Source organism: Centroberyx gerrardi, chromosome 10 (assembly GCF_048128805.1).
Source record: "Centroberyx gerrardi isolate f3 chromosome 10, fCenGer3.hap1.cur.20231027, whole genome shotgun sequence".
Taxonomy (NCBI): Eukaryota; Metazoa; Chordata; class Actinopteri; order Beryciformes; family Berycidae; genus Centroberyx; species Centroberyx gerrardi.
In genome coordinates, this window is record NC_136006.1 from 32,059,247 (window position 1) to 32,081,522 (window position 22,276).

At 39.0% G+C, this 22,276-nt stretch overlaps 1 protein-coding gene across 1 annotated transcript in view; it reads left to right on the forward strand.

Moving 5' to 3' along the window:
• Window positions 1-22,024, forward strand: part of itgb2 (integrin, beta 2) — a 40,081-nt gene extending 18,057 nt beyond the window's left edge. Inside the window, exons 4-16 of the mRNA XM_071916001.1 lie at window positions 2,452-2,653; window positions 4,162-4,332; window positions 4,529-4,770; window positions 5,450-5,608; window positions 7,841-7,936; window positions 8,073-8,162; window positions 8,370-8,507; window positions 15,397-15,587; window positions 15,720-15,952; window positions 16,594-16,810; window positions 17,106-17,320; window positions 19,878-20,044; window positions 21,149-22,024. Coding sequence (XP_071772102.1) covers window positions 2,452-2,653; window positions 4,162-4,332; window positions 4,529-4,770; window positions 5,450-5,608; window positions 7,841-7,936; window positions 8,073-8,162; window positions 8,370-8,507; window positions 15,397-15,587; window positions 15,720-15,952; window positions 16,594-16,810; window positions 17,106-17,320; window positions 19,878-20,044; window positions 21,149-21,214 — 2,187 coding nt within the window. The 3' untranslated portion in view covers window positions 21,215-22,024. The remainder of the gene's footprint in view (window positions 1-2,451; window positions 2,654-4,161; window positions 4,333-4,528; window positions 4,771-5,449; window positions 5,609-7,840; window positions 7,937-8,072; window positions 8,163-8,369; window positions 8,508-15,396; window positions 15,588-15,719; window positions 15,953-16,593; window positions 16,811-17,105; window positions 17,321-19,877; window positions 20,045-21,148) is intronic.
• Window positions 22,025-22,276: the final 252 nt, after the last annotated feature.

Here is a 22,276-nt window from a genome sequence, read left to right on the forward strand (position 1 = left end):
TATCAAACTTCAAGTTAATTAACTTCACCCCGGTGATCAACGGAGCCTTAACTGATCCGATCTGGTCTCTAAATAAACGGCAGACTGCGCTCACAAGCGCTTTCAGTTCAATTCAGGTTAGGTAGTTAAAGCTAAACTTACAGTTAGCAATAATGTTCTTGTCCTTCTCTTCGATCAGTTCAAAGTAATGTGAATATTTTTTCAAGTTCTGCAGTTTATTGTTGTGTTCATTCTGAGTCGTAACCCACAAGCCTCCACCGCACCGCCAGCCTGCTGCAGTCTGCTTTTAATAACACGTAGTGTACAATACCTTAATTTTTTTTTATTTGCACTAACTAAACATTTAACCATTTGAAAGAAAAATAAAAGCAGCAAAATGTAACTTTGAGAAAGTAACTAATAACTGATTACATAAATTGAAAAACTAACGCGTTAAGTTACTTGTTACCACAAAAAAGTAATCTAATTACTGTAACGCGTTACCCCCAACACTGGTCTTGGCACACATCCCCCTTCGAAGATAATAATAAAAAAAAACAAATAAAAAAGTTAAACTGTTTTCCCAACGTTGTAGACAAGAAATTTGTGAATGTCCAGATGTGTATATCTCACTCAGTGTCCGCTCAGCGTTAAATGGAGTAGCCAACTCAATGAATTGAACTGATGGCGTTTTTGTTAGTATAACTTAGACCTATCAACTTGATGTGAAAACACGGGTAGGCTATAATTAAATGACATGTCAATGTACAAATCAAAATACCCGCTTAAAAAGTATGAATAAAAATGTTTCACTGTGCGTTTTTCTTGTGATAAAATCAGTTCTAATTGTCAAAATGTTGTCAGATTTCTTATAATGGCCCCTTTATTTCTGCTGCCATGTTAACTGCAGGCAAACATGTAAACAGAGTCCAATAAGCATAATTATTTCTGTCTTCTAAAATAAAATGGTAACAATTTTGAGGAATAGATGTGCATATGAAATTATTAAATAGCCACTCTAATGTCACCCATTTTCTTGTTCAATGATATGTTAAAATTAGCTGAGATGTCAAATTTCTTTTGTGTGTCTGCTTGGAACTCCCATTGTGATTACATTGTGGGCAGAACTGGGGGGTCCAGTAGAGGCGATTGGATAATTGCGTTTTTTTCTCTTTCCATTCACTGCCATTGTATGGCTTAACACGTCTGAAAATCACACTTCTAGCACATAAACGAATGTGAACAAAGCAGATTCTGACAATATATTAAAAAAACTAGTCACTCTGCTGATTTTTTTTAAGTGAATCGCTTCCTATGTTATTAAACCAACAAGTGTAATATCGACATTTGGTCGAACGCGTTAACATGGTTAAAGCTACACTAAGCGTTTTTTTCTGACAGCAACCGCAACACATTTTGTAAACACACAGCAAAGCTACTGGGCGACGGCAGCCTTTAAGGACAAACCGTGCATAAAGGCTAATGGCTAAAATATACGTACCAAGGAAGAAATATTGGCGGTTACCCGTCTCGCTTTGCCAGATTTTTCTCCCGCTGGAGGTTACATGTCCCACAATGACAAGCGAAGAGGTAGGTAGCACGTTTACTAGTTGAAAATGTTTACTCGCTCGCTTCATCGATTCGCCTTTTCTCGGGCCGACTTTGACAACACGCTTTAGGAAAGAGGTGAAAACAACAACACAGCTGGTCCGTGTGTGTGGCTATTTGTTTATATCATTACGTCTCACGGAAATCTCCACGTAGCACACGTTAGTTTCAGGAGTGGTTACAGGGTCTGAAATCGCTTAGCCTATTGCAGGTTTAAATTACCTAATTCCACTAACGTTACTTAAATACCACAAGATGACGTCACCCCTACCATTAGGTGATGTCATTAGGTGTGGTGAGTTTGTAGGGCAGCGAAGACGAGTTAGTGTCTGCAAATCTCTGTTACTAACTGGAATGTTAAGTTTCATTTTTGTTTTCACACTGGGAGACTCTGTGGATTGAGTTCAATACTGCTGGTCTGCTGTGTACATCTCCAAATTACAGACATGACGTGATGCGCACATCAGGCGCATTGGAGATCCATTTAGATCTATTTCTACATACTGACCAACTTTTGATTTTGTGTCTCTGTATGGGAACAGTGCATCTCACAGTCAAAGACGCCCTCTAGAGGCCATCTGACAAAGTGCAACATCTCACTAAGCATTACTTGACTCACTGACTGACTGACAGCCTGACTGCCTTACCTGAATTTGGCTCGTGATGCCCTCAGCTGCGCCATGGGAAAAAGATAAATAACTCAATTCTCCAATTGTCTCTACCGGAGCACCAGAGCAACAGATAACAGAGAATTTGGGGGTTTTATCATGGCCTGGAAGCTACCCAAGGTACTACCAAAGTTCAACATCACCTAAAGTGTGAAAACCAAAATCTTTGTTTTAATCTTGTATTATGCATTTTCAGAATTTCACCAAACCAGGGGAACAGGAAGCAGCTCGCTGTGATACCAGATCCCAGCTGATGGGGAGAGGTTGCATGGAGGGAGAAATCATATCTCCTAGGAACAACATTGACATAGTTAAGGACAAGCCTCTGTCTAAGTCATTCACCCAGCAGGAGCCCATCCAGCTCTATCCTCAAGAGATTAAATTGAAACTGCGACCTGGTGAGTGGAATCAACTTAGGTAGCACTATTGGGTATACCTTGAGTTCTGTGATCTTGTTTATCTAGTAGGGCTGTACCGATGCACCGATTCAAATTTATGCGCCAGGCTTAATGTCTAGGATACTGCTGCATCGATTCAAACAGCATGAATTAGGCCAAAGATGGGAGGGAATCACAGCTGAATCGATGCAGGATGATACTACAGGCGTATCTTGTTTTCATTTTAGCACCTAATAATGTCATTTACTCTGTGTGTTTCTCTCCCTCGACTCCATACTCTGGCAGAGACATGCATGCTCCTTACTCTAGCAGAGACATGAGAGTTGTCAGCCCAGTGAAGGTTCATGTCACATTAAGCCTTCGCTTAAAGAAAACAAACTTCTCCGTGCTCATCTGCCCAATGTGGCCATTGTTTTGTCAAGAATGTTGACCGACAGCGAACAAATATACAACACACCAAACACCTATAAATCGCAAGTGTGGACTCACTCTGGGTTTTATAATAAAGGAAGAAAACTTGATAAACTTGCCAAGCAGCAGTATAATATCCAGGTAGCACTACTAACCCATTCTAAGAGACGCCATGGACTTGCTGAGGAATAGCCCTGCTTGCCCCTCTTCACCTGCAGCCAGCAATAGTGCCAGCAAAAGATATCAAAATGTTCTCCCATGCTCCACTTGCCAACAGCTCGGCACAGTCAAAATTGATTACCGAAGCCATTGCATATGTAAACATAGCAGCAAGGCATTATTAATCGCCTGTTTGAAAGGATTATTTTGAGTTGACTGATTTTCATTTTTTACCAGCAACAAATGAGATTCCAAAAAGTATGTTATCATGGTCATTAAAAAGTGAAGGAGACAATTTGAATGTACATCTTTCTCTCTTACATACTGTATAACTGGATTGATTTATGCCTAAAGATTCCTTTGAGGGGCGTCCTTGTGGCTCCGTGGTCTGGGGCGTGTGCCATGTGGGAGTGGCATTCTGCGTTCAAATCCGGCCCTGTCGCGTGTCGCCCCCCTCTCTCCCAGTCGTTCCTGTCTCTCTCTACTTGGAACTGTTTTTTGCCCTTAAAAAAATGAAAGATTCCTTTGTGCAACTAGTGGCCACACTATGGTAGAAGTAAAATGAAACTGTTTGCACAATTGCTTTGCATTGTATTGTATCCCACCACATCATATTGCATTGAAACAGGTCTGCATCAAATTGTATTGAATCATTGGCTGCTTAAATATCTTAGGTACATCAAATTGTTGATTCCGTATTGACCTGTGTATCAAATCCGTTGTGGAAGTAGAGATACACACCCCTATTATCTAGCATTGAAATACAACCTAGCATAAATTAGGCTGCGCTATTGTTTTTCCACCTGATCTGTTGCCCATCTTTTCAGCGTTGAACAGTGTTGCATAAACCTAGATTCACTGAACTGCAAATATTTGAATATTTATATCCTTCCATGTATAAGATGTATGCAAAACTATAGTTTTTGCTGTCTTTGCAGGGCTGCCTACCACATTCACCCTGTTTTTTAAAAGAGTCCAGGGCTATCCAGTTGATCTCTACTACCTGATGGACCTGTCCTACTCCATGGCGGATGATTTGAGAAATGTCAGAGAACTGGGACAGGACCTTTTTGCGACTCTGAAGAAAATCACTGAACATGCTCAAATAGGTGACAAGATTACTGATTGCAATCTCAGTCTGATAATGTGGATGGTCTAATATACTATTATAAGCTCTTTTGACATCTCATTGGTCTGAAAGGTTTTATGTACCTTTTAAGATGTGTTTGCTTGCCATCCCACCTCCTCCTTTCATGACAAAACCAATGCAGAATCAGGGGTAATAGGTGTTTCTTGACACTGCAGGTTTTGGCTCCTTTGTGGATAAGACAGTCCTGCCTTTCACTAACACCAACAAGGAAAAACTTCAGAAGCCTTGCGATGCGAACGAGCAGCAATGCCAGCCTGCCTTTGGCTACAGGCATGTTCTCAGCATGACATCCAAGGAGGATGAGTTCAAAGAAAAAGTGAGAAAGCAGTTCATTTCTGGGAACTTGGACTCTCCTGAAGGAAGTCTTGATGCCATGATGCAGGCTGCTGTCTGTGGGGTAAGAACCCAACCAAAGAGATAACAGTGTACTGTATTAACAATGGGAACTTCTGACCAAGTATGGGTTTGTTATTTGGCCGTGATCAGATAGAACTATTTTTTATCAAGCTCAAAAGAAAAGTTCAGCTGTGAACGTTGCTAGTAACGGATAGATCAAGAACTCAAAGTGCACAAGAAGTTGCAACATTCTTATTGTTATGCAACACAGTTTGACAACAACTTGCAAGCTATCTAATTAGCATTAGCTAGCTAACCTGAATTAACAATTGTTGCTGAAAATGAAAATGGACAAGAGAAAGTTGCTCTTCTTGCTGTTGTAGAATAGCATTAGGAGCCCATTCTGAAAAGGAGGATGTGGGTACATGACATCCTCATAGGGAGTACTGAGAGTTTTATCATCTCGTTAAGAGCTCTGCCTAGATACTGCCCATTTCAAGGGCTTTTTGCACACTGATGTAATCCACAGCACAGCTAAAGCTAAGACATGTTGGACAACTTGGAGTGCCCACAGAACGCACTGCGGCCAAAACGCAGGCACATAGTTTGGAAGAGACACGTGCCTGTCCCAACCAAAAAAAACTGAAAGAAGGCATTAAACAAATTGTTTTATGTGATCACGGCCTTGCTCTAATTAAATAACCAGTCGTCAATTCCATTTATTTGGGCCTTTTGGACAGGACAAGATAGGTTGGAGGAACAGCAGCACCCGGCTCATTGTGCTTACCACTGATGCTGGATTCCACATGGCTGGGGATGGCAAACTGGCAGGCATACTGGACCCCAATGATGAACAATGCCACATGGAAAACCATCTTTACGCCAAGAGCAATGACATGGTATGGGCAGTGGTGTCAGTGGCCAGAATTCACTGGGGTACCTACCTCTCTAGGGGGGTCCAGGGGAGCGTGCCTCCCCAGTGGATTTTTTACAAAATGCTTCATTTTAATGCAATATTTGAGAAATTCTTTAAATTCTTAACTTGATTTCAAGTTTAAACAAACACTTGTATCCTGATGGTAACATTCTCCCCCAGAATACTTTTTGCTCACTATGTGCAATTTCATGCATTTTTACACTATTTGGCATGGCTCATGGCACCTCTAGTATTGCAGATCTTCTTATTTCTTTACATTTTTTTCTTTTCATTTTATTGCCAGAACCCAATTTCTGATGGTGTTTTTATCATTATTTATCCTCAAAAACAAATTAGGCCATATGACAAATACTGTGATAACATGGCAGGTATTGCGATAATTTGTGAAACACAGCTTTTCACAGAAACACTGCATATATCACTATGCAGTTGTTAAATCTTAAATTGATAAAATTAAAGATCTTATAACATACCTATACCTGTATTATATTTCAGTGGAATTAGTTTATATATTATTCTAAATTGATGAAAGATTTCCATCACACTTAGCACTAACAGCAGAATACTATCTCTATACTATCAACTATCCAAAATAAAGGCAAAATGCCCAAATAATCTTAAAAAAAAAAATACAATTCACTTGGTCCATGTTTTACAAGCATTTCCCTGTTTGAAGGTGATCGTACCTGGCTATCACTAATATTTTCTGCCACTTCCCTCAAAACTCAACTTCCTCTAGAGTAAACATGACAAAAAAGGTAAGCGCTCAAAATATCATCCATTATTATTTATTATACAATGGCCTGGATGAATACTTGATTCTGATTGGGTGGAGTGGTGTTGATTAATTTCAGATAACCACATGGCTCTGACATGTTCAGACTTTCTTACGAATTGAATATTATTGTGTACAAGCGTTCAAGTACAAGCATCACTTTTATATGATGGCACCAACAACAGCTTTAGCAAAACCAGGAATACAGATATTTTAGCTTTATTAAGTTTCTTCTTTCATCTAGTCACCTGAACTCTGCAGGCCTGTCTCCCCTAATCTGAGACTGATCCTCCTGCCTCCATCTGGCTAGATGAACAGCAGTGTTGGGGAAAGTTACTTTTGAAACTAACTAATTACTTGCCCTAAATAGTAACTAGTTACGTTACTAAGTTAGTCTTTATTAAAAGTAACTTGTTAGAGTACTTTCATGTTGCCCACTTAAAATACGTCTTCTGCTGATGTCATCACTCTTATTGTATAGAAATCATCACTAAGTAACAATCTACTGTTATCTAAAGAATACATCAAAGTAACTTTAATTTACCTAGTTCCACAGTAAATAGTCAGATCACGGAGTTAACTGATCCTGTCTGGTCTCAAAATAAACAGCAGACAGCACTCACAAGCACTTTCAATTCAAATCTTAAGTACGATAGTGAAAGCTAAACTTACAGTTAACAATAATGTTCTTGTCCTTCTCTTCGATCAGTTCAAAGTAATGTGAATATTTCCAAGTTCTGCAGTTTATTGTTGTGTTCATTCTGAAAGCAAGTCGTAACCCACAAGCCTCCACTGCACCGCCAGCCTGCTGTATGCTTTTAATAACATCATGTAGCGCAATACTTTCATTTTTACTTTCATTTATAGGCCTACTTTAATTTGCACTAACTAAACATTTAACCATTTGAAAGAAAAATAAAAGTAGCGAAATATAAGTTTGAGAAAGTAACTAATAACTGATAATAACTCGTTACCACAAAAAAGTAATCTGATTACTCTAACGTGTTACTATTTAACGCGTTACCCCCAACACTGTAGAACAGTGCATGTATTCAGAAGTTACGAGATTGATGGCTGTCTATAGGACACTTATTAAATGACTACATTCAGATTAACTCAAAGATAATACTGTATATGATACACCACTGCAACATATTGAGCTAACGTTACAGTCAATCAGACAACAATAGATACTCATCCCTATTATCTAGCGAAAGATTTTCCAATGAAGAGGTGCCACTATGTATATAAGAAGATAAAGATAAGATGGCACGTTATTGATCCCCTTGGGGAAATTCAGGTGCCACAGCAGCAATTGGCGGACAATGCCAAGGAAGTCAAGTAGGATATACTCTAGCAAGATGCTCTAAGCTTGCAACTTACCATTGTGATTGCTAAATTGAATATCTTTGTGTGTAGGACTACCCATCTGTTGGACAATTGGCTATGCAGTTGGAAAAAAACAATATTCAACCAATCTTTGCTGTTACAAAAAACGTGGAGAGAGTGTACAGGGTAAATAAGCTTAACTGTTCATATCTGTCCCTCTTTTTTAACTTGCTGTCAATATTTATCATCATTATATCATTTAAATGGCATACATTTTGACAGTTATGTTTGACTTTTGCTGTCGTCATATGTTTTATCACAGCAACTCAGTAAAATGATTCCAAAATCTGAAGTGGGAGTTCTGTCATCAGATTCTACAAATGTTGTTGGATTGATTGAAAGTGCCTACAGGGTAAGTTAACTGCCCTTATCATGAAATGTTCTGCTTTTTTGTATTTTTGTGAGCACATGCATGTTTAAAACTGACCTGATTATTATATCCATACACTAGTATCTGGTAACATTGTTGTGTTATTAGTGTCTAATAACGTCTAAATAGTCTCTAATCTCCCCTGGCCCCTCTCTAATCATCCCTCTCAAATTTTGTCACCCATGGCAGAGGTTGTCCTCTAAAGTGACTGTGACCCATGATGATCTCCCTGACAATGTGAGAGTCATTTACACCCCTATTTGTCTTCATCGAGGACCATCTGGGGACACTAAAGGGGTTTGTGACAACGTGGGTGTGGGACAGGAGGTCAGTTCAACAATTACCTGTGTGATCCTTTAACATTTAAGGTGCTGTCTGTATTTAGCCTATTGAGCTAGACCTCCCGTCCAGCTGTGGCTGGAAGGTGGCAGTCTAGAAACCTGAGACGGTGCAGAACAAGGAGTATGTTTACATGCACACTAATAATTTGATCTTTCCCTGATTAAGGTTAAAATCAAATTAGATCCTGACTCCTGAAATAGTTATGTAAACGCCTTTATCTGATTACCTTAATCGGGGTAAGGTCATAATTTGAGTAAGCATAGAGCCTAGATTTTTGCTCAGTCTTTCAGTTTATTAGGGCATGAAAACGCCTTAGTCAAATTTCTTTCAGCTTTTTCAACTGCACATGTTGGTCACCAGATGCAGTAGGCCGGATGCCAAGTGGTAGACTGATTATTAAATGAATCCATGTAAAAACCAGGTTATTAGAGAAATTCCCTTACTAGTTACGTAATTACGTTAGTTTTCTTGGTTGCCAGATATGTCAGGGTAAGCAGCAAGTCCCAATGAAATGAAAAATGACTTTTTCACCTTGTTACCTAATTTTCCATGCCATAATAAATGCCAAATAATTTCCCCATTTTTTTTTTTTTTTTATCATTTTCATTTCCTTATAGTTTTATCATAAGCACGTTACTTTTACTTCCTGGACAACAGAGTATCTTTAGTGGTTACCTCATTGTGTTCCAGTAGGTGTGAATACAAATTCCAGCCAAGAATACTATCGCAGATTTTTTAACAATCCTGTCCCTCCACCCCTTCCATCAAATAAAACTGTCTTTTAACTAAACTGCATTTTGAGAGCATGTTGCTTCCTTAATTTGATGTATTTCCTATTGAAACAGGATATTGGGGTGTAACATAACATGGGGAGTGAGTTTTGGCATAAATTGTTAAATAGGTGTATGGTATGATAGTTGGAATGAGATAAAAAGGTGAAAAAGTTACACCATTTTTCATTTCAGTGTGACTTTAAGTTGCACCTGAATTGAACCATGTTGTACTGATGTACAACGTGGTGAATGTAAATATTGATGTCCATCATTTGGACCAAGCAGTGGACACAGCCATAAGCCATCTTGGCTTAGCTTGTCAGGCACTTGTCAGGCACTTGTCCACGAGTCAGCCTACAGTGGCCATGCCACCTTTGACATCTCATTGGCCGGCCCAAGTGTTGTAATGGGGCGATGTAAGCAAGATATGATGCAGCTGAAACGTAAACAACAATAGTAGCAGTGGACTATGCCAGCATTGGCCATATACCGGAAGCCATATCTTCTATTATGTCAGAATTCAGTGACACAAATGGATTAAAATATGAACAAATACCAAAACCAAAATGTGTTTGGGTCCCACTTTAGCCATCCCATTCCTGGACACACTACTGATTGTGAAATGGATGTTAAAGTTCAACTTGAGGTTATTTTGTGTTGAATTTTCTCATCATGTTACCACTGTTAAATGTAAAATATCAAAACCTTGTGCTCAGCCCCTGACTTGGTACAGATCCTTTGCAAAACTGGTGAAGAATATTAGGTTGCACTCAAAACAATAAATTATGCTTATCTTCTTTTTTTGGTACAGGAGAACAAAGAGACACAAACGTTTTGGGCTGACTGTCTTCTTCAGCGTGTCCACAAGACTAACAAACACCAGCACAGTTATAGGCTGGTCTTACACAGGTGCTCATCATTACTCACAAGTAGTTTATTAACTCAGCATTGTCAATTAGCAGGTCATCCTAACTGACAAGTGTTGTATTATATTGATACTGGAGCATAGGAGTCGATCTGATCAATTGGTAGACATTTAATGATGCATCATTGGAGAGGAACAACATGAACACAGTCAGTGATGTCAGTCTGATGTCAGTCACTGAGGGAGACCTGCGATCTATATAGTGGTCAGTTACGTACATGACAAAATTACAAGACATGGCTCCCGCATGTCTCCATATGCCTGATATCTGACAGCTAACAATTGACACTTGCAGCCGAATGGCCTTGTAGCAGGAACATCAGGCACATCCTGCAACTAATGCTGACTTCTATCACTAGATGATATTTGAAGCAATTTAAGTTTTAGACAAATTTTCAAAGTCGGAATAAAAATCACAGCAGTTGCTGTGTGCTCACGTCACCACAATTGTTGGGTGGAAAACTCAGTCTTAGCCGTCTTTTTCTCGTCTTGACCGTTACGACAAAAACATGTTTAATATTATCTTAGGTCTTTAGTCTTGACTCATAGATGTGTGATGGTCAATTACACCATTTATAATGCTGCACTAACAACAACCAATGGGTGCACTGTCTTTGGCTGACATCAGCACCTGTAGTGACAGGTGACAAGGCTCTACAAACAGAGTAGTAAACATGCTGATGCCGGTGTGGAAGCTGAAGTCCCGGTTCTGTTGGACCGTTGAACTGAAGGAGAAACTGGTGGAGCTGTGGAGAGAACAAGAGTTTATCTCTCTCTATCTCTCTCTCTGCATGTTGTGTATATGTGGTTTGTTGTATGTGTGTGTGTGTAGATGGTGGAGGAGGGATATGTATGTTGTAGCTTCATTCACACTCACACTGTTTTGAGTATTACAGGACACTGATAGATATATCATGACAGTAAAATGCAGGATAAATGTTCCTATAATTATACTTCCAATTTCAGTACAGAATTAAAAAAGTTACTGACCTCGGGGCATGAAAATAAGTGAATAATTAGACTACTACCTCCTGTTGTTATGAATGACTGGCTAGTAACGTTGGATGTATCAGCTCTTTACACTTCAATACCCCCAAAAAATGTAAGTAATTTATTCACTACAATGTCCCTGTTTTTTGGTTTATATAGGCAAAACATCTCGTGCCCTGAAAACATGTTTATCTGAACACAGATCAGAGGCCTGTCTCGAAGTGAGATTAGTGGGTTAGCGAGCTAACTTTGGGTTTAACTCTAGCTTTTCAGTCTCACGAAGGTGGTTCACTTTTAACCGGGGTAGATCACCACGGTAACTCATGCTTCACGGCTAGTTAAGGCTATCGGATCAAAACGGATGAAAGGCCCGCCTCTTGACCAATCAGCTCTCTGGAAACAGGGAGTCACCATTCCTACAGGATCCCGATATGGACAAAAATGCTGTATTCAAATGAAAACGACAAGTAATAAAGAAAACTGTTGGCTAAATATTGAATTAACAGACAGTAAGAAGTGCTGTTCATAGGGCGACATGTTTACAGACCAGTAGAATCACTTTGCTTTCCACAATAGTTTATTATATTGGATATAGCAGGTACGCTACCTAATTGACCATATTATTAATGAATGAAAGGTACTGTTGCATATTAATTGTGCTGAATTCTTGTCATTGGATTCCCGACAGTGTTTGGTTAAATGTAGGCGTTGCATTCATATTCCATTACCGCAGCCCCGAAGAACATGAGGCTGACTTTATGAATAGAAAATCTTTTTACAGACTCAATGTGTTCACAAAATATTTTATCAGTGGAAAGTTTGCCTACTGTGTCCTAATGACGGGGCAGTTCCTCCAGTAATCCTAGCAGTAACGTTACTTTTCGTTGTTATGTTTTGTAATGCTGACATTTATTTAATGTAAGAATTTGTTCTTGAGAGAAGAACCCAATGTTAGTATCCATTTCTTTCCGATAACCGTGTGTTGGAAATGTCAGCATTATATATTAGGGCTTATATCATCCTATAATTAGGTCTATTTATTGTTTATGGTTTTTATTGTTTGATTATTATTTTATTTTTGCCTATTTCTATTAGGCTACCTCTTTTTATAGTTTTGCGCATATATTCTATATCCTTTTCCCCGCTGAATCATATTACTTTTGCCATCGCTACAATCTAATTTCCCCACAGGGATCAATACTTTAATCTTATCTTATCCAAATTGTCTGATCTGGATCTGTCCATGTTGCATGTGATTGGCTATTTGTTACAAACCCCACCTCTTTCATGTGAACGCACTCATAGCTGGATAGGTAAATCCTGGGTTGACAGAGCCAGTTGATAACCAGCTACGTGAGACCGGTTATTAGGATCGCCAATGTTAGGTTTAGTGAAGCCGGCTAACTCAAAGATAGCCTGACTTTGTTGAACTTGCTTTGTGAGACAGGCCTCTGCTATCAGACGCAATGACATAACTTCTCTGGTGGCAAAACATTTCACTGAGGCCAATCATTGTATAAAAGATATAAAATGCATCGCTATAGAAAAAGGCTTTTTAACCCATAGAGGAGGCAATTTGCAATAAGCGATATCAGACCTTATAACCAATCCTGAAACTAATGTGTGCTATGTGGAGATTTCATTGAGACATAATGATATGAACCAATGTCCACATACACGGGCCAGCTGTGTTGCTGTTTTCACCTCTTTTCTAAAGCTTGTTGTCAAATTCCGCTCCAGAACAAAGCTCCTCCCGGCCCATTCAGTAGCTTTCCTTTTTAACTAGCTTGACACCTCCCTCGCTGTTTAAAAAAATTCTCGTAGTGGTGGAATTTGAGCCGGTAAATTTGCTTAACTAGTACACTTGCTACCTACCTCTTCACTTGTCGCTGTGGGACATGTAACCTTCAGTGGGAGAAAAATCTGGCAAAGCCAGACTGGTAACCGGCGACACTTCTCGGTAGGTATGTTTAGCTTAGCTATTAGCCTTTATATATGGTCCTTCGCTAGGTTTGTCCTTAGCGGCCTCCGCAGTCCAGTAGCTTTGCTGTGCTTTATTTGCAAATGTGTTGCAGTTTCTGTCAAACTCTAGTGGTTGGAAAATAGCTTATTGCAGCTTTAAGACGTGAATCATTTTGGATATATAGATTCAATTCAGAATGGCTTAAATGAGTAACTAAATTTTTCGTTTTTTCTTTCTAATTATTGGCCACCCTTGAGGTTATGCCATTGTATATTACGTTGTTGTTTAAATCTCCAAACTTTATGAGCGAACTCACAGTCTGATGTTGGTTTGGAGATTAACCCTTCGCGGCCTAATTTGCATCATACTGTTTAGATGGCTGTAAAATCGAAACCATAATAGCTAGCATCATAATTCTTTTTGCATCTGAAAGCTAAGGCTTCTGTCTTCATTGCACTACTTGTACTTCACCAATGTTAATTTGGGGCAGGTTGTGGAGCAATTTAGTGAAGGCCAGAGCTGGCAACAGGAAGTTGTAATGCACCTGTTTCTCATTTCGGAAGCTGTTATCATGACAATGTGAAAAGGGCCTATACCTAGTGATATCTAGTGGTAATTTTGAAAAAATCATGTTTTCGAGAGTGAATGCTGCTTTTTCCGCGGATGAACACATATTCTGCGGGTGGACCTATTTTCCGCGGTAAATTCGGTAAATATATATTGATTAATATTGATTTGCATAGCCTTTTAGCAGATTTTAGGGATATGAAACATTTGAAGATACTCAAAAAAATGACATCACAGTAAGCAAAAATACCAATGTAGGCTCTGGCAGACCATTTCTATTGCAGAGTATAAAGGGTTAAACGTCTTTTATGATTCTTTTTCTTGTTTATTGTCTTCAACATTTGTCTGTCATTGAAACCCTTGTCAGATATGATGATCTGCTAATTGACAATGCTGACTCAATAAACTAGTTGTGAGTAATGATCAGCACCTCTGTAAGACCAGCCTATAACTGTGCTGGTGTTTGTCAGTCTTGTGGACACAGTAGGTGCGTTTCCATCAAGCCAAGCTGAATGGAAAAACCAAATTTCGAAAAAAAACTACCCAAATATCGCAAAAAAAGTTTTTACGTTCGCTAGAGGTGGATTTGTTTGTCTGGTTATTTGAAAAACGGCACTGTAAACGTGTTTTGTGAATTAATAATGACGTAGAGTTACCTTAACCCTGAACCCTTAAATTCTGCACAGCTGGCAGCTTGCCCAGTCTGCTGCGATGCATTTGTCTGGCGGAACCGGTGGCCCTACTGGCCCAACGAACGGCCGAATAATCCTACACAGCATATCAAATGTTGTTCTGGATCCTAGGTGTTGCACCCAAAGGCTCTCAGTCCGTAAAATGCCTTTGCACGGTATTGTTAAGTTATTTTGTGCGTCTCTTTTCCCAGATATATGGCGACCGTTGTAGAATGGGCATTTCTCCTATGATATTGGCCATAATATTTACTCATCACCACCAGAAAGAAAGACATACAGTCACCAGCAGATTACATGACAGAATAATTATTACTTCTGCTATGGCAAGTAACTCTTGGAAAGCTCTTTCCATCTGTGATCTTGTCTCACCCCCCCCCCCCCCCCACACACACACACACAAACCTACTTCTTCGCTTAACAGCCGTTGATGGAAACGCACCAGATTAGAATTTTAAGATTGCCGACTTTTCAAAAGTTCGTTTTGAATTTGCGCAAAACCTGAATGGAAACGTGACTATAGCCCAAAATGTTTGTGTCTCTTTGTTCTCCTGTGCCAAAAAAATAAGGATAGAAGCATTGTTTATTGTTTTGTGAGCGACCTACCTATATTCTTCATCACATGTAACATTAGCCTCAGTTGGATGAGCTACTTCTTTAATTTCAAATTCTGAGCCTCAAGCTTGGAATATTTAATTTGTTTCCAGCTGGTGGGTAATCAACCTATCCAAAGCAGCAGAGAGAGGACATTATGAAGTGTCAGAATGTTGCACCTGGTGGTCAATATCATAAATAATTTGACTACTGTAGTTACCTTAGCTACATGTGTACAGTATACATGTATTTTGTTGTTTGGTAGAGACAGGTTTATCATTGTTCTTACTTTTTAGATTTTTTAAAATGCTGTCCAAAATGTATTATGACAATTCCACTGTCTGACTCCCCCAACCCTAACCCGACTCTCCAGATTTCTTTTAATATCACCGTGACAGCAGACGAGTGTTTGGAGGAGAGGTCTTTCACTATCAGCCCACTTGGCATTAAAGATACACTGAAGGTGACCTTATCAACGAACTGTGAGTGTGAGTGTGATGACCTTAATGACAGTAGCCACCCACACTGCAACGGCAAGGGAAGAGTCAGCTGTGGTATGTGCAGGTAAGCTTGAGACTGACATGGTTGGGATGGCTGGTGACAGGCAGCTTTATATGCAGCATTTTAGAGAATTATAGTTTACGTTTTTTTTTTCTTTTTTTCTTTTATTGCCCCGTCTATCTTTTCCTTATTCAGTTGTAATTCAGGCTTTGTGGGGCAGAAGTGTGAATGTGCCATTGGAGAGAAGGACGAACGGTCTCTAAGGGCTTCTTGCCAGAGGGAGAATGGCACCGAATGTGAGGGTCGAGGAGACTGTGTGTGTGGCAGGTGCTTATGCCATGCCATGGAGGGAGGTGGCAGTTACCATGGTGACTACTGCGAGTGTGATGATGAACACTGTGAGAAGTTCCAGAATAAGCTCTGTGGAGGTACAGTTCCAATAATCTGCAAATAATCAGCATTTCGGGAGTATGAATTACTACAGAAAAATAATTTATACTCTCCATTAGGGTTTCACTGTATGGATTTTTGAAGGCTGATATCGCTATTCTTAGACTGAAGTCATCAATAAGCGATAATTGGTTCCGATATTCATTATCTTAAATTGGACCATTTTCATGGCAAAAACAGGGATTCAGTGTTTCCCCCAGAATTTTGTTCTTGTCAGGGTGGAAAAGCCTCTGAAACTGCATTTAGACCATCATGGGACACTAAAAATAAGACTAATGAAATTCCTTTAGGGTAAGCAGCTCTTTAAGGCAGAGTGACTCACCCCGCCTATTCAATGGTAGGGGAAACTCTAGGATACATTACTGACTTTAAATGAAGAAATAATTTACAAAAAGCATTATTGAACAATTACATGAATAATTAAAAAGTCAATAAATAAAGTGTGCAAAGAAAATACAACTTCATTGCAGGTTTTACAGAATGTTTTTATGTAGCTGTGGTCAGGGAGGATCCTCCATTATATTGGCAGTGGAGGACACTGACTGTCTGATATCTACCCCATATATTAACAAACGGTTATATTGGTCTAACCCTACTCTCCATCCCTCTCAATTTCAAGGAAATGGTAAGTGCCGGTGTGGCACATGTGAATGCAAACCAGGATATGATGGCTCAGCCTGTCAGTGTAAGAAGTCTGATGAGCAGTGCACCTCTAATGAGAGTGTATGCAGTGGCAGAGGTACTTGCAAGTGTAACCAGTGTGAGTGTAAGGAGGGATACCAACGCCCGTTCTGTGAGATATGCCATGGCTGCCCTGACCCCTGCCAGACCAAACAGTAAGGCGGCTTATATATTGATTCTTATGAATGAAAGTTTTACTAAAAAAAAAAAAAAAAGCAAAGATATGGAAACACCACCAGAGTCAAATTTACCTCTTGTTAAAGCTGCTCACGGGAGCTCAGTAATCAAATATGAGTCACTTAATCAAAAAGTTTGACTGTTGAGTTTCCAACTTATATGTCCAACTTTGGACCCCACATAGCACATGGGGGGCTGAAAAGTGTACAGTTGACCCATCTTGAGATCTAGAATTGTGTAGTATAATTTGCTACTGTCAATCTTGTTTTTCAGAAAATGCATTGAGTGCCTAGGCTTTGGGACAGGCCCCTTCAATAAAAACTGCACAGCAGCTTGTAAAAACAGTGTTGTGCACACATTGGTAGACACATTCAGTATGACAAAAAAGCAATGTCAACAGAAGGACACCGAGGGTTGCTGGATCAGATTTAAGATAGAACAGCTGGTCGGAGAGGATAACTACATGGCTGAGATCCTACAAACCAGAGGTAAGCTGATGATGAAATACAGAAAGCTTATATAAACAGAATTATACTTTTTTTTTTTTTTTTTTATTGTTTTACATTTACATTTACATTTACATTCCAAGTTCTTTGTTTTGCACCAAATGCACCACCACCGACACATGTGCAATGAGAACAGTGCCCTGTTACTGCATCCCCTCTCAAGTCTCAGATAATGACAACAATGATTGTAAGGAAGGAGGACATGGTAACAAGAGAATAAATAATTAAATAATTAAGCAGAATAATAACTAATAAGAGTAATAAAATCATAATAGTGCTGGAGAAGGCGTCAGGTAAATAGAATAGGGAATTGGATAGAGAGAATGGGAGAGTAGATAGGGAGTGAAAGAGTGGAGAGATGAACTGACTCACCAACATATTACTGTGGAGAAAGAGGGGTAGGTGCGATATTAAGAGCAGGGCATAGGTATTAGTATAGGGATAGCAGAAAGCAACTACTGACAACAGGGGAGTGGGGACTAACTAGACAGGACATACACATACGGGAGTGGACAGGGATATAAGAGACATAAGACACTGGATATCTGCTACAGGTATGAGTTGTAAAGGGTCAAATGTCAGTATTGATGTTCAAGTGGTCGAGTATAGGATTCCATGTGTTGTAGTGTTTGTTGGTCATGATTTTTTCCATATGTATGTAATTTAGCAGAAGATAGTGCCAGTGATTAATTGAGATATTACATTTGTTTTTCCAATTTTTAATTATGCAATTTTTAGCTAATATGAGGCAGCCTAGTTCCATGGGGTGGGAGGTCAAGGCTGTCTATGTCGCCCAGTTGGTTGTGGATAAAGGGACACTATGGCCCAGGATTCTAGACATTGTGGAGGTGACAGTGGTCCAGAGTTGGTGAATGGGTGTGCAGTGCCATAGTGCATGAATATAGTTGTCTAGTTGTGCTGTGGAACAGTGGTAGCATGTCTGTGAGTCTGTGCTTCCCATCAGATGTTGGTTTTGTGAGTTCTGTGAACAGTTTTATAATGAGTAAATCTGCAGTTGGTTGTGTAGGTGAAAGTTTTTTTGGATGGCCATTTCAGAGATTGTTCATTCATTTTCAGGTCCTGGCATCATTTGGCTGAGGGAAGATGGATGTTGTGATCTGCTAGCAGTTTTTTACTGTAAATTTAGGATACTTTGTGCTTTTGTGTTTCAAGTAGATGTTGGTATAGTGTGGGAATGGTAGGGTCAAATCTATTAATAGTAAATTGACAGAGCTCTTAAGCTGTAGTTATTGAAAATGTTGGTTGGCAGAAAGAGATAATTGATGTTGAAGCATGTCAAATGGTAGGAGGGAGCCATTATGGAGAATATGCTTGAGGTGAGTGAAAAAGGATTACCCATTAGTTCTGAAGTTTTGGCTGTGCCAGATAGTGGATAAGGTGCATGGTTTTATTTTATGTTTTGTGATATAGTTGGCTTTAGTGAATGGCTGAAGAAATGCAACATTTTTTCTAACATTTGAGAGATTTGACTTTGTCTCCAATAAAGATTAAATCACAGAGAGGGAGCAGAGGGCATGTGAACTGTTCTGCTGAGATCCAGATAGGGGGGTTGTTATAGTCTTGATTTAAGCAGTCTGTTATCAATTGAATTTAAAAGGATGAGCAATACTGCAGAATGTTTGGAGAAGAGAGACTGCCTTCATTTTTGTGTTTTTGAAGAGTTTGTAGTTTGGTTTGTGGTGGTTTACCTTTTGAATAGTAGTTATTTATTTCTTTGTCTAGGGATTTGAGCCAGTCAGATTTGAGTAACGGGTATCATGGAGAACAGATAATTTACTATTGCTCTTCCCACATTAACCGACGAAGAGGCCACAGCCATGGATCTTCAACTCAATCTCAATGAAATACACAGAGCACTCATGCCAAATGGTAGATCCTCTGGTCTGGATGGATTTCCAGTAGAAATCTACATTTTACAAATTAATCAATGAAATATTTTCCAAATCAAAGTTTCCGCCTCATGTGAATACTGTCCTAATCACACTGATACTAACAAAAAGACAAAGACAAGACTTAATGTTCCAGCTACAGACCTATATCTCTCATCATCTGCAACATCAAAATCATCTGTAAAGCTCTTGCATTCAGATAAGAATCAGTCATGCCTAGGCTAATCCATCCAGGCCAGGCAGGTTTCATCAAAGGAAGACAGTCAACACAATAATACACACAGACTCTACGACATAATGCACATAGCTAAACAAAGCAGTGATCCCGTGTTGGTTGTTTCTTTGAATGCAGAGAGGGCATCTGATAGGGTCAGCTGGTCTTTCTTGCAATCTACTCTGGGACAATTTGGATTTGGAAGTAATTTCATGAAATTGATTAATACCCCAAGCCTCTACAATTACTACCACAACCATATCTAAACCTTTCACTCTGACCCAGGCACAAGGCAAGGCTGGCCATTGTCACCTCTACTATTTGCAATTTTCTTCTAACCCCCCAAATGACAATATACATGGACTCCAATACACAAATGGTTTCTTTATATATATATATATCCCTCTTGTTCCAGAATGTCCAGAATTACCAAACATTTATGCTATTATTGGAGGCTCCATTGCTGGTGTGGCTCTCATCGGCCTCCTGATACTGCTCCTCATCAAAGGCCTAATCTACATGAACGACCTGAAAGAGTTCAGGAAGTTTGAAAATGAAAAGAAGAAATCCAAGTGGGCAGAGGTGAGCCTGCTTAATTAAATGCCATTTTGACATATTAGTAATAATAATGATAGTAGTAATAATAATAATGTGCTTTTCTAAAACGCACAATAAAAAAAACACAACAAAATTGCACATAGACCATGATAAGAGGACCATGATTGAATTCACAGAGAGCAAAGTTTCGTGCTTGACTATCTTCATTTTATTCAAAACCCTGGAATCCAAACACACTGAATTGAAAGGTCATGAATGTCAGATAATTCGACAAGCAAAGCACAAACAGAACAATTATCAAAGAGAAGGGGAAGTCTGAGTAATATATGATATGAAATGGTTAAAGGAATAGTTCACCCAAAAATGAAAATTCAGTCATAATCTACTCACCCCCATGCCAGTAGAAAATCGGGTAAAGTTAGTTCATACAACAGTCCCGGAGCTTCCCAGCTGAAGTACGTAGCAGCCTTCTCCAAAGCAACTGCAGTTGCTGGGGACCTATCTTCAGTCTTCAAGAAATAATGGAAAATAACCATAAAATGGCTCCATCCAGCACATCCACCATAATCCAAGTCTCTTGAAGCCAACTGATCCCAAAGTAACTTGAAAACACCGACATTTACGCCATTATTTAGCTGAAATCGGCCACTCTAGCTGCTGATTTAAAAAAAGTCACGTTTGCACACCCCAGCCTCGGAAGGTAAGACTAGCTCCAATTACGAGAAACAAGACTTCTGGTTTCGCGGTTTAGCCTTCAAAATAAAAGCGCAAGATTTTAAATAGGTAGAAATAATGTTTTAACCCAATTACTTTGTATTTAATCGTCAAATTCATTAAGTGAGCACCCATATTAATGTTTGATGTCCCCTTTAGCCTCTGTTCTGTATGTATTCTGCGCAGTGTAACACATGTAACTGTTATAGTTAAAATGGCACATTCATTATTATGACATTAAACATCATTATTATCATCATTTTTTTTTTTTATAAATTTTTTTGCCAAATGATCTATCATCTTGAATTATAAATGTAGGCGTATTCAAGGCATAATCTAAAGTTAATTATTATGTAAACCGTCTCTGTAATTAGCATGGTTGAAAACAGATCATTGTGTTTGCTCCCTCAACAGGCCGACAACCCACTGTTCAAGAATGCCACCACCACTGTGACCAACCCAACCTTCACTGGAGAATGAGCCCTACCGCTGCAGTCGTTCCAGAATTTACACAGCATTCAATACAGTACATTTGTGGCAAATTAAATATGTTTCCATTGTATTGAATTATGCCTGTGTATTCAGCATAGGCAGAGCTAGGGCATCACGCATTGGGAAGCTAAAATAAAAAAGATTTTCATAGGACAAAATTAGGCAAACCACCTAAACAGCTCGACTGGCACTATGGAATAAGAAAGGCTGCATCTTGCCATGAAATATAAAATTAGAATCAATGCATTAAGCTCAAAATTATCAAAATTATTGCATTTATCGCTGGTATGGCCAAATTGAGATAGCGCAGTAGAATAATTCCATTCATTCTTCACACAGAAGCAATGCTCACCTCACACATCTATTCTGAGGTCAATTTGACTTTACCAGTCAGAGATGGTTATTTTGTTATTGTTTAATAAGAGCATCACAGTTGGATGACAGAAAAGTGTGTTATGAGCGCCTAAGTTGCGGCTGTTAAGGCCCATTCACACTTAGAGCGACAACAATAACTATAAACTATAACAATATACTGTTGTAATTTAACTGTAACTGTAATTTTTAGAGGCGATGGTCTTTGTCAAATAGCGCTGGGTTCCTCTGGACTTCTGTCATCAGTTCCTCTGCAAGCAACTCATTGCAGTGAACTAACAAATTCTCCCAACCCTTCCTTTGTAGAAATGTATTTTGATTTGTTGAAAATGTTTTATCGCTGTCTCTACATCCAAAAAATCGCTCTGAGATTGAACCAAGAATATAGTTGTCGTTTTGGAAGTTTTTAGTTGTAGTGTGAACAAAGACATTTTTTTAATAGCCTTTTTTTACTTTTATCAACATATTAGGCTATAATTCATAGTGAATGGAAAATAATCACAGAGTAATAAGTGCGTAAGATTGGCTACGGTTATCCATTGTTTATTTTACAATGCTTGAGTTTAACTGTTAATGCTGACCTGGTCATGCTGAGTGAAGGCATGACTTTCTTTTTATCATAACCTTTTCTACTTCAACATATAGTAGAATATGATGAGTATCTAGGCTTAAAAAACA